This window comes from Meles meles, chromosome 4, assembly GCF_922984935.1.
Source record: "Meles meles chromosome 4, mMelMel3.1 paternal haplotype, whole genome shotgun sequence".
NCBI classification, from domain to species: domain Eukaryota; kingdom Metazoa; phylum Chordata; class Mammalia; order Carnivora; family Mustelidae; genus Meles; species Meles meles.
The window spans coordinates 2395894-2408600 of NC_060069.1; the positions used below are offsets into that span (position 1 = coordinate 2395894).

General features: G+C 40.4%; 2 protein-coding genes across 2 annotated transcripts in view; both read left to right on the plus strand.

Annotated features, from left to right (window-relative positions):
* Positions 1–564: 564 nt before the first annotated feature.
* Positions 565–1670, plus strand: LOC123939906. The gene is made up of 2 exons (XM_046001971.1): positions 565–1116; positions 1500–1670. The coding sequence occupies exons 1-2, from the start codon at positions 664–666 to the stop codon at positions 1668–1670; spliced, it is 624 nt and encodes a 207-aa protein (XP_045857927.1). The 5' UTR covers positions 565–663.
* A 23-nt stretch (positions 1671–1693) lies between these two features.
* COPB2 (COPI coat complex subunit beta 2) overlaps positions 1694–12707 on the plus strand; it is a 31950-nt gene continuing 20936 nt past the window's right edge. The window contains exons 1-2 of the mRNA XM_046001968.1: positions 1694–1811; positions 9965–10102. Coding sequence (XP_045857924.1) covers positions 1809–1811; positions 9965–10102 — 141 coding nt within the window. The 5' untranslated portion in view covers positions 1694–1808. The remainder of the gene's footprint in view (positions 1812–9964; positions 10103–12707) is intronic.

Below are 12707 nucleotides of genomic sequence, written 5' to 3' on the forward strand. Positions count from 1 at the left end.
CAACTGCAGGACTTAATGTTGGTTAACTGCAGTGGGACAGAATGAGAAAAGATATAGTCAAAGTGAGTGTGACAATTGGGGGCTCAGCTCGCATCCATACTAGCTAAATAAATCCTTGGGTGCCCCATGGTACATAAAGATTTAAGTATTTCCAACTGGGTGCCTTGAGAATAGAGATGATGTCATTTTATTTTGTATTACTTGGTAGTGTGCCAAGTCTGAGGATACTTTCTCAACTGCAAACCTATCCGGGAAACAGAAATATTGGCAGCTCCACTATTCAAGTAAATTAGATATAGCTTGCATTTCTAAAACTTTCAACTCACTCTTCTGATCCTCAATCACTTCACAGAGTAAACATTCAATTATTAGTCTCAATTTACATTTCATAAGATAAAACTGCTGGCATTTAAATCCAGTTCCAGACCCGCTCTTCTACTATTAAATATCACAGAGACAGAATAGTAGAAATGGAAAAATCTTTAGAAATTATTCAACCTAAATTTTTTAGAATTTATTTGACAGAGAGAGGGCAGAGCGGGACGGAGAGGGAGAAGCAGGCTTCCGGCTGAGAAGAGAGCCTGGGACAGGGCTGGATCCCAGGAATCTGGATCCAGACGCTTAACTGAGCTACCCAGGCACCCCAACCTATTTTTTTTTAATATGAGGAACTCTGAGGCCCATAAAGAGATCACATCAGCAGCAAAGCTCTCACTAAAAGCCAAGTTACCTGATGCAGAGTCCATGGCGCCCTCTGAATACCAGATTCCTCACAGAGACCCGATTTTACAGCGTGTACACTCTGGGTTTCTACAGAGACCCAATTTTAGCCTTTCTGCAAATACAGCGATCTTCTCTCGGGTCAGAGGTATTCTTTCCTATGTTGCAGGTTCTTCGATCCCGGTGGCCCAGGTCCTCCTTCCAGAGTCCACAACCTGCTCCAGAAGGTACTCCGACGGAGTACAAAGAGCAGGGGCCTTCGTGGGGTGGGAATCCGGGATGAAACCCGGGCTCCAGCACTTACTGCCGGCCTCGGCCAAGGCACGTCCTGGAGCTACTTCAGATGCGATGGGAGGATTTGAGAGGAAAGCACTCCCGGCACACAGCCTGAGATCGGTAAGTGTTTGCTAAATAAATGAGTAACACAGTGTATGCTCAGTAAAGGCCGATCATGCACAGTGCAGGAGTCCCCATCTCCTCGGGCCTGCTCCCAACCTCACGAGTCAAGCTCGGCCCGAGTCCGGCTACTGCTTCCCGGCCTCACTCGGCGCTCGGTCCGGGGCTTGCAGAGAACTCGCTGGGCCTCGTACTCTAGCCTCGAGGCCTTGGAGCCTCGCTTCACCTTCTCTCCCCCCACCCTCCCCTCGGAGTCGGAAGGACGCCGAGGGCCCTTCTCAAGCCACAGCTCCACCGAGGGGAGCTCCCCCTGCCGTTAGCAACCAAAGGGACTAAGCATCTCGTTGTTCTCATACATAGATATTTTTTTCTTTGTTTTCTAGTTCTCGTCCTTTCAGGAACCTCAAATGATTTCACCCGGCGGTAAAGACCACCCCCCGCCCTCCCTAGCGGCTCCCAGTCGGCTCGGGAAGACTAGAGGGCCGCGTTGCCTAGGAAACCGGGGAGGGCGTTGGAAAGCGTCAGCCCCCGCGGCGCGTCTGCGCAGGTGCTAAGAGCTTGGCCTCCACTATCGCGAGAATTGCCTCCCGGAAGTTCCACGTCAGTCAGTCGGCTGGTCAGCGGGTCGGTGAGTCGCAGGGACTGTGTTGCTGGTGGCAAGTGAGGGCTCCCGGGCTCGGACCAACGGAGCGATGGTAGGTCCAGACCTTGCAGGAAGGAGCGGGGCCTCTTTGTCTGAGGCCAGTTCTTGGGCTTCTGGACTGGGGGCTGCGGTAAGCGGCGGCCTGGGCTCTGGTTGCGGCCGCCGCCTCAGGCCTTGTGGGGTTGTGGTCTGGGCTGAGTTCTGTGAGGGAGGCGGCGGTGAGGCCCAGAAATCGGAGTTGGTGTGCAGAGGCAGTGCCGGGCCTTGCCAAACCTCCTCATTCGGCCCTTAAAACGGCGGTCGCTGGTCTTACGCTCGTGCTGTAGTCGCGGCTGCTAACCACAAACGCCGGTCTTAAGCAGAAAAGCACTCCTTCTGAAATTAGGTACAGTGTACGTGTCCAGAGAATTTAGAATGCTTTGGGATCGCACTGTAAGTTTCTAGGGGGCGCGGAAGGGTTAGGACGTTGCTTCTAAAACTGTTTGACGTGCTTTTCTGCGTTTGCGAATACAGTGGCTGGAAAGAATGGCGGTGGTGACGGACAGCCCTTCTGTACTGTCAGCCTCACCCCCCAAATACCCTGCAGTGCTTTGGCCGAGAGGGTTGTAATACGAAGGAAGAAACGACAGTAGTGGAAGAATATCCTTTCTGAGAAAGTATAAGAAAGTCAGTATTTTATATTTAAACGTTTTCCTGCCCACTCTTCTTTTAACTAGGGCTGGGAGACGTTGGAGATCAGTCAGTCTAAATTCCGTATCTCGCAGTGTAAAACTTAAGTTGGTGCAAGGCTAATTGAAGCAGAGTTGGAATTACGACAGACGCTCAACCCTTAGGGAAACTGGCGAAAGTGACGGATCCTCCTAGAAAAATGGGTTGAGAAACACACAGTGTTGCAAAACCTTCAGCGGTTCACGCAGACACCGTCTCCCCCATTCTTACCCGTGAACGTCGTGGGTCCCCAGGTTCAGAGCCCTGTAGCAAGATCTCGGGTCTCTTAATGATTCTGGCTCCTGTTAACCAGGGACCTTTCTGGTCTGGAGTGTGCTGTGCTTTCAGGAATGGACATTTCATAGTGAAATGTCCTTCCTTCTTTAATGCATTGAAACTTTTTGGTACGAGATACAAAACATGGATTTATTTATTCGTTGGTTTTCCATAGAGCGTTTACTATGTGCCCATCCACTTTGCTGAACATTTGCCCCCTAATTCTTACAGCAGCTGGGAGGGTGAGTTAGAAATAATTGCCGGGCACTATTCTAACTGCTAACACTGAAGTTAATTCTCATAACTCGTTGTAGATAAACGTGCTTATCCTCTTTTACGTATGTCAGACCTCAGAGAAGTTAAGTAAACTTGGTCAGTATTGCATATTTGAGTGAGTGGTGGGACCGAAATTTGAATTCAGCCTAATCCTCTAGACCTCAGTTAGACCATCTGTCCTTAAACCCCCTACCCAAATATATAAGATGCTGTGGAGGTAAAGACATGAATAAGCACTGACTCCGCCTGAAGAGCATCTGCTCTATAAAGCAAAAAGAGACGTGTATATTTAGCTTCTTAAAGCTACATTAGCTTCTTAAATTGGCTTCTTAAAATCCGTTAGGAAAGGATAGTTCTGGCAAGGGTAATCCAAAAGATTATATTGGTGGCAGTAATTTAACCTGAGTCTTAAATGCATCCAGCTTTTGGGAAATGGAGGGAGACATTTAGAATTAAGGGTACACTATAAATATCTTTGTATTTTGGAATATCTACTAGATTGTCTTGAATCAAAGTAGTCACTTCAATGTCAGGCAAAATTATAGCAAAAGATCTTGGCTCTGCTTTTTAAACTGGGATTTGTGACTTGGAGGGTCTTTGGAGGTGTACTAGGGCTGCTTAGTCCCTCAGCCCACCTTTCCAGAGCATCACTTTTACTCAGTAATCGTTAAACATCCGTATGGTAAAATATACACAGTTTGTCAGTGATGGATTTCCTCTTTTGCTACAGGAAAAGTATGAGATGTGCTGGCTTACATGAAAGCCCCATTGTTGTCCCTGGCACACAGAAGACATTTCATGTTTGTTCACTGTAAAGAGACCAGTAAAAGGAGTTGAAATTTGTCATGCTAATTTTGAGGCAAAATTAAGAAAAGGATGAAGTAAAAGGTCCTGCTTCCCTGAATGATCAAGAAATGTGAGGATGGTGGTTTGAAGGTAGAAAGTTTGAGATGAAGAGGAAGGCATGGCAGGGGTTTTTTTGGTGGAAGGCATTTTTGGTGATTGTAGAGAAGAGCCAGAGAACTACGATCTTTTCAAATAAAGAAATCTAGGGTATTGCTCAAAGCGGGGGAGGCATGTATAGAAGTAATAATAAGGTTGGAAGTAGTAGGTGAGTAAAAGCCTTGCGAGGTGTTTGCTTTGCCTCAGGAAATGCTCTATGCTGAAATTATCTAGTGATCGTTTAGTGTTGAAAAGTAACCCTAAATTTCTATTCCATTCATGACCCATCATGGAAGATTACAAAAAGATTCAGTGGTAACTTGCTGAGTAAACTTTTAGGTGTGTTTAAAACCTTTTGAAGGGGAAACATATTTTAAATCAGTCTTCCTTCATCTGTGTCCAAGAGAAAATTAAGATTACTGACCTCGGCGTCATTGTTTATAATGAATTAACTTTTCTCGTAGAATGGTATCCTTGGGAGAATTGAGAAGATACTTATTCACATCATTTTCTTGTCTGTTTAGTTGAGTCCAGGTTGGAAAAAAGCAGTTTTAAACTAGTAGCATTTTCTGACTGGAAAGTGTTTTAATTTTTGTTTAAAATGGTTCTAATTAAGTTAGAATTAGGTTCTTTTATTAGATTACTAAGTAACTCACTAGGTAGGTTCCCAATTAAGTTACATTAGGTTCCTATGACTAAAATCCATTAAAATGCCGTAAACATTCCCGTTTGTCTCCAAAGGCCCTCATGGATATGGGTATAACCTGTATTGATCACACATCACATTCACCTACCATTTATTAATATTATTGCTAGAATACTTTTCTCCAAAGAAATCAATTTTTTATTGAGGTATTATTGACATAATGTTACAGTAATTTCATGTGTACAACATAATGATTTACTATTTGTATATATTGTGAAATGATCACAGAGTAAGTCTAGTCAAGATCTATCACCATATGTGGTTACAATAATTTTTTTCTTGTGATAACTTTTAAGATCTACTCTTAGCAACTTTCAAGTATGCAACACAGTATTTTTAACTATACCTTATATTCCCATGACTTAATTATTTTATTACTGGAAGTTTGTCCTCTTTGACCTCTTTCATCCATTTTGCCTATACCCACCCCCTGCTTCTGGCAACCACCAGTCTGTTCTGTGCGTGTATGAGCTTGAGCTGTTTTATTTTTTGTTAAGATTATACATATAAGTGAGATCATACAGTATTTGTCTTTTTCCAACTTATTTTACTTAGCATAATACCCTCAAGGTCCATCCATGTTGTCACAAATAGCAAGGTTTCATTCTTTTTTATGTCTGAATAATATTCGTGTGTGTGTGTGTGTGTGTGAGAATCTTTATTTTTGTGATCTTCCACAATGATCATGAATGAAATAGAAATGTAAGGTTACTTTTCAACACAAAATGAAGATCACTAGATAATTTCAGTGTAGATAATTTCCTGAGACAAAGCAAACACCTCACAAGGCTTTTATTCAAGTATTTCAATGTATATATAATAATACATATGCAAAAAATAAGTACTATTACACATGTATATATAAAATATATACATGTCTACAGTGAAATATTATGTATAATATGTATATATTACATACATTTTCTTTAACCATTCATCTATCAGTGGACACTTAGGTTGTTTTCATGTCTTGGCTATTGTAACTAATGCAGCAGTGAGCATGGGGGTGCAGGTGTCTTTTTTTTTTTTTTCTTACTTGACAGAGAGAGAGAGGGGTCACAAGTAGGCAGAGAGGCAGGCAGAGAGAGAAAGAAGCTGGTTCCTTGCTGAGCAGAGAGGCCGATTTGGGGCTCGATCCCAGGACCCTGAGATCATGACCTGAGCCAAAGGCAGAGGTTTAACCCTCTGAGCCACCCAGGCGCCCCGGTGCACATGTCTTTTCAATTTGATGCTTTCATTTTTCTTCAGGCAAATACCCAGAAGTGAAATTGCTAGGTCGTATAGCCAGTTCTATTTTTTTTTTTTAAGATTTTATTTATTTATTTGACAGAGAGAGATCACAAGTAGGCAGAGAGGCAGGCAGAGAGAGAGAGAGAGAGGGAAGCAGGCTCCCCGCTGAGCAGAGAGCCCGATGCGGGACTCGATCCCAGGACCCCGAGATCATGACCTGAGCCGAAGGCAGCGGCTCAACCCACTGAGCTACCCAGGCGCCCCTAGCCAGTTCTATTTTTAATTTTGAGGGGACCCTCCACACTGTTTTCTGCAGTGGCTGCACCAATTTACATTCCAAACAGTAGTGCATAGGGGTTTCCTTTTCTCCATATCCACACTGACATTTGTTATTTCTTGTCTTTTTGATAATAGCCATTCTAACAGGTGTAAGGTGATATCTTATTGTGGTTTTGATTTGTGATGTTTAGTGACATTGAACATTTTTCGTGTACCTGTTGGTCATTTGTAATCTTCTTTGGGAAAATGTCTATTCAGAACCTCTTCCTATGTTTTACTTGGTTAATTTTTTTTGCTATTAAGTTGTATGGGTTCTTTGTATATTTTGAATATTAATCACTTATCCAGGTATATGTTTTCTAGTTATTTTCTCCCATTCACGATGTTGCCTTTCCATTTTATTAATAAGTTTGCTCTGCAGAAACTTTTTACTTGATGTAGACCCACGTGGTGATTTTTGCTTTTATTGCCTTTGCTTTGGTGTCAGAACCAAAAAAAATCATCACCAATGTCAAGGAGCTTACTGCCTGTGTTTTCCTCTAGGAGTTTTATGGTTTCGGGTTTTACATTTAAGTCTTTAATAATCCATTTTGAATTAATTTTTGGTATAAGATAATGGTCCAGTTTCATTCTCTCTCTTCTCTCTCTCTTTCTTTCTTTTTTTTTTTTTAAAGAGAGAGAGGGAGCACAGAGAGGGGCAGAGGGAAAGAGAGAATCCTAAGCAGGCTCCACACCCAGTGCAGAGACTGACACCGGAGGGGGCTTAATCTCACAACCCTGAGATAATGACCTGAGCTGATATCAAGAGTCAAAACACTTAACCAATTGAGCCACCCAGGCACTCCTCTGTTTCATTCATTTGCACATTGTTGTCCGGTTTGCCCAACACTATTTATTGAGGAGACTATCCTTTGCCCATTGTATATTCTGAGCTCCTTTTTTGGTGGGGTAATTGACCATATATGCATGGGTTTATTTCTGGACTCTATTCTGTTCCATTGATCTTTGTGTTTTTATGCCAATGCTATACTCTTTTGATTGATATTATAGTTTTAGGATTACTAAGACTTCATGAATAACACTTCTTCAGAATATTTTCTTTTTTTTTTTTTTTTTTTTTAAAGATTTATTTATTTGACAGATAGAGACTACAAGTAGGCAGAGAGGCAGGCAGAGAGAGAGGAGGAAGCAGGCTCCCAGCTAAGCAAAGAGCCCGACGCGGGGCTCGATCCCAGCACCCCGGGATCATGACCCGAGCTGAAGGCAGAGGCTTTAACCCGCTGAGCCACCCAGGCGCCCCCAGAATATTTTCTGATAGGACACTAATGACATGGGCACAACCTTGTGGTTTAGTAGATATTTTACATTTACTTACTAGATTCTCTGTAAACCAGGGATTCTCAAAGTGTGATCTGTAGTCTCCTAGGAGTCCCCCATAGTCCCCCATAGTCTTCTAGGAGGTTCCCTATGTTGATAATTTGCACTATTGCTGTAAAACAAATGGAAGATAAAACTGAACTGCTGGTATAATGCCATCAAATTGAACTAATAGTACATTCTTCATTACCACACAATTTTTTTTAATCCAGTTTCACTTAAGAATGACATTGATGAAGCAGGAAAAATGCTAGTTTTATTACATCTTGATATTCGAGCCTAAATCTTTTAAATATTCTGTGTAATGGCATGAGAAGTATGCACAAGATACTTCTGTTGCATACCGTTAAGTTACAAGCTTGCTTGAAGCAGTGACTGACATATTATGTTTGTTCAGACTTGATTATTTGGCAGACATTTTCTAAAAACTGAAAGACATTTGCTGGTCCTTGACATTATTTGTTCCCAGTGATAAGATTGGTGCTTTCAAGTGAAAATTAGAATTTTAGAAAAATTCTATCATTAAACTGTTTGATTTCTAATACTTGAAGATTTATCCGTTGTGGTAGATGGCGATATTAATGAATGTGACTTTTTGTTACTATATAATGAAATGTGTCAAAATTTGGAAGATTTGCATAATTCAGTGAACCGGAGTTTTCTGAATAACCAATGCATGATGTTACAAAAGATGCATGGCTTAGAGATCCATTCAAAATACATAATAGGCCAAGAAATTTCACATAACAAAGTATAAAAAGTTCATAAAATGTTCATTTATGTGCTTTCAGATTTCACATTGCAACTAACCTTTAAGGAACTACCACTTTTCAAGTTTTGAAAAATGAAGAATATTCTATTCACAACTATTTAAAAAAAGTTATTAGAGTGCCTGGATGGCTCAGTTGGTTAAGCGTCTGCTTTCACCTTAGGTCATGATACCAGAGTCCTGGGATCAAAGCCCCTAATCCGCTCCCTGCTCAGCAGTGCGCCTACTTCTCCCTCTGCCCCTCCACGCTCACTCATATTCTCTCTCTTTCTCTAATAAATAAATAAATAAATAAAATCTTTATAAAAATGTTTAAAAGTTTTAAAAATATTTATCTTAGGTCACCTGGGTGGCTCAGTCAGTTAAGCTTCTGCTTTCAGCTCAGGTCATGATCCCAGGGTCCTGGGATGAGTCCCTCATCAGGCTCCTTGCTCAGTGGGGAGCCTGCTTCTCCTTCTGCCTGTTGCTCCCACTCTTTGTGCATTCTCTCTCTCCCTCTCACAAATAAATTTTTAAAAATCTTTAAAAAAATAAAATAGTTCTCTCTTTCCAACTACGTATCTTTGTGAGGCCAAGTTTTTTTTTTCATATACATCAGCCAAAACAGCATATCACAACATATTGAAGGCCAAAGCAGATATGAGAAACCAGCTGTCTCCTATAAAGACAGAATGTTAAAGAGTTTTGCAAGAATGTGAAAAAAAAATTGCCACTCTTCTCACTAAATTTCTTTTGAAAATATAGTTATTTTCATAAAAATATGTTAAGTCAACATATAATGAGTTTATTTTTATTTGAAAATGAATTAATAGGAGCACCTGGGTGGCTCAGTAGGTTAAAGCCTCTGCCTTCAGCTCAGGTCATGTTCCCAGGGTCCTGGAATCGAACCCCACATCAGGTTCTCCACTGAGCAGAGAGCCTGCCTCTCCCTCTCTCTCTGCCTGCCTCTTTGCCTACTATTTATTTAAATAATTTAAATAAATAATTTAAATAATAAAGTAATTTAAATAATTAAATAATTAAACAATAAAATAATAGTAAATAGATAAATAAAATCTTTAAAAAAGAAAATGAATTAATACGTAAATATATTTTTAAAAGATTTTTTAAATTTTTATTTATTTGACAGACAGAGATCACAAGTAGGCAGAGAGGCAGGCAGAGAGAGAGAGGAGGAAGCAGGCTCCCTGCCAAGCAGAGAGCCCGATGTGGGGCTCGATCCCAGGACCCTGGGATCATGACCTGAGCCGAAAGCAGAGGCTTAAGCCACTGAGCCACCCAGGTGCCCCAATGCATAAATATTTTTAACTTGTTTTGGTTTTAATGTTTCACATGGTAAATATCAATAGATACAACCTATGTAAGCAAAAGCTTTTTAGGAAATTTTTTTGAGTGGAAAGGGGTCCTGAAACCAAAAAGTTTGACAACTACTACTATAAATTAAAAATTTAAATACTCGTGTGTTAGTATGAGTGAAGAAGTGGGTGCTGTAGACTTGAAACTGTGTCAACAGTTCAGCAAAGTAAAAACTGAATTGTTTTGAAGGCCTGTTAATGCACTGTTTTTAGTTAAGATCTCAAACATGGTTTATTTGGCATAGCAATTTAATGTTTTGAGGGCTTTTTATGTTGTTTCTTCTTAGCCTCTGCGACTTGATATAAAGAGAAAGCTAACTGCTCGGTCTGATCGAGTTAAGAGTGTGGATTTGCATCCTACAGAGCCATGGATGTTGGCAAGTCTTTACAATGGCAGTGTGTGCGTTTGGAATCATGAAACACAGGTAGGAATTTTTAAGGACTTTTTAGAAACGGTGTGTTAGACTGTGTTCATAATTGAAGAGAAGACAGAGGGTCCAGTAGGTGTGCAGATTGCTTTCTCAAATAAATTAGTACAAAGTATTTTCAGGAAAGAGGAACTAACAGTTATGGGGTTATAGCTTGTGGAAGAAACCATTTCAGTCTTGTTATATACAATACTTAAATGTTACATTCTGATGTAAGTCAGTATTATCTTTTTGAAATGAAGGAAACTGCCACCAATATAAGGTCACTTGCTGTAGATAAAGATTGAATAGTACTTAATTTTCTATTCAGTCAATATTTTAATGGTCTTAAGAATGGGATTTTTAATTTTATTTTTTCCCAAATAATTGATATAATGATATGCAGGTAACTTTCAATCAACTATTCAAATTATAGAGTGTTAGAGAAGTATTTGTAGTCAGCTTTTGATTACACAAATGAGAATATGCGTTATACAGATTATCTGCCTTAAATGCTTGTTTTGCTCTTTATCATCTGAGTAAATCATTTATCGGTCAAATTGGTTTATCTCTTATTTTCCAGTCTTTGTTGATGGTTCTTAATTGTTTCCCTTCAAAATACAGAACATATAATGAGCACTATCCCATATAGTTATGTATCTCCTTACACAATCATTATTTTCAACATGTAAGGTTAAGTTCTTAATAGCCAGACAGAATTCACATTGAGTATTTTAAAATGGAAAAATAGGCTTAGGAACCAAGGTCAGTGATAAATCTAAAAACACCCTTACAGTCTTATGTCCGTATAATGGCACAGAATGGCTGCACACTAAAGCAGGACCCCATTAATGACACTTTATAAACATTAACACATTGTTTCCTGCTTTATGCCAGTGCTGATAACATTGTCTGACACATAGTAAGTACTCAATAATTGTTTTTTGAGCTAATGAATAATCACTATTCCATTTATCACTATTTGACTATATCAGAATTTCTTTTTTTTTTTTTATTTGTTTATTTACAGCATAACAGTGTTCATTGTTTTGGCATCACACCCAGTGCTCCATGCAGTACGTGCCCTCCCTATTACCCACCACCTGGTTTCTCAACCTCCCACCCCACCCCCCGCCCCTTCAAAACCCTCTGGTTGTTTTTCAGAGTCCATAGTCTCTCATGGTTCATCTCCCCTTCCAGTTTCCCTCAACTCCCTCTCCTCTCCATCTCCCCATGTCCTCCATGTTATTTGTTATGCTCCACAAATAAGTGAGACCATATGATACTTGACTCTCTCTGCTTGACTTATTTCGCTCAGCATAATTTCTTCCAGTCCTGTCCATGTTGCTACAAAAGTTGGGTATTCATCCTTTCTGATGGAGGCATAATACTCCATTGTGTATATGGACAACATCTTCCTTATCCATTCATCCGTTGAAGGGCATCTTGGTTCTTTCCACAGTTTGGCGACCGTGGCCATTGCTGCAATAAACATTGGGGTACAGATGGCCCTTCTTTTCACTCCATCTGTATCTTTGGGGTAAATACCCAGCAGTGCAATTGCAGGGTCATAGGGAAGCTCTATTCTTAATTTCTTCAAGAATCTCCACACTGTTCTCCAAAGTAGCTGCACTAACTTGCATTCCCACCAACAGTGTAAGAGGGTTCCCCTTTCTCCACATCCTCTCCAACACACGTTGTTTCCTGTCTTGCTAATTTTGGCCATTCTAACTGGTGTCAGGTGGTATCTCAATGTGGTTTTAATTTGAATCTCCCTGATGGCTAGTGATGATGAGCATTTTTTCATGTGTCTGATAGCCATTTGTATGTCTTCATTGGAGAAGTGTCTCTTCATATCTTCTGCCCATTTTTTGATATGATTATCTGTTTTGTGTGTGGGGTTTGAGAAGTTCTTTATAGATCCTGGATATCAACCTTTTGTCTGTACTGTCATTTGCAAATATCTTCTCCCATTCCGTGGGTTGCCTTTTAGTTTTGTTGACTGTTTCCTTTGCTGTGCAGAAGCTTTTGATCTTGATGAAGTCCCAAAAGTTCATTTTTGCTTTTGTTTCCTTGGCCTTTGGAGACATACCTTGAAAGAAGTTGCTGTGGCTGATATCGAAGAGGTTACTGCCTATGTTCTCCTCTAGGATTCTGATAGATTCCTGTCTCACGTTGAGGTCTTTTATCCATTCTGAGTTTATCTTTGTGTAAGGTGTAAGAGAATGGTCGAGTTTCATTCTTCTACATATAGCTGTCCAGTTTTCCCAGCACCATTTATTGAAGAGACTGTCTTTTTTCCATTGTATATTTTTTCCTGTTTTGTCGAAGATTATTTGACCATAGAGTTGAGGGTCCATGTCTGGGCTCTCCACTCTGTTCCACTGGTCTATGTGTCTGTTTTTATGCCAGTACCACGCTGTCTTGGTTATATCAGAATTTCTAACCTCTACAATTTCAGTTCTTCATTTTGTGAATCCATTTGTCTTAAATGCAGATAGTATGCATGCTAACTGCTTTTTTTGATCCACTTCTATTTTCACAGATTTAATATCTTTGTGATTTTATGCTTAACAGATATGTTGGTGCCTCCCCCAAACCCCACCACACATCCTAATTCTTC

Bases quoted from the DNA above. Each gene is read 5' to 3' on its own strand.
- LOC123939906 (XM_046001971.1), top strand. From the start codon at position 664: ATGAGGAACTCTGAGGCCCATAAAGAGATCACATCAGCAGCAAAGCTC. The intron at 1,117-1,499 runs GTAAGTGTTTGC...TTTGTTTTCTAG, and splicing joins CGGCACACAGCCTGAGATCG to TTCTCGTCCTTTCAGGAACC.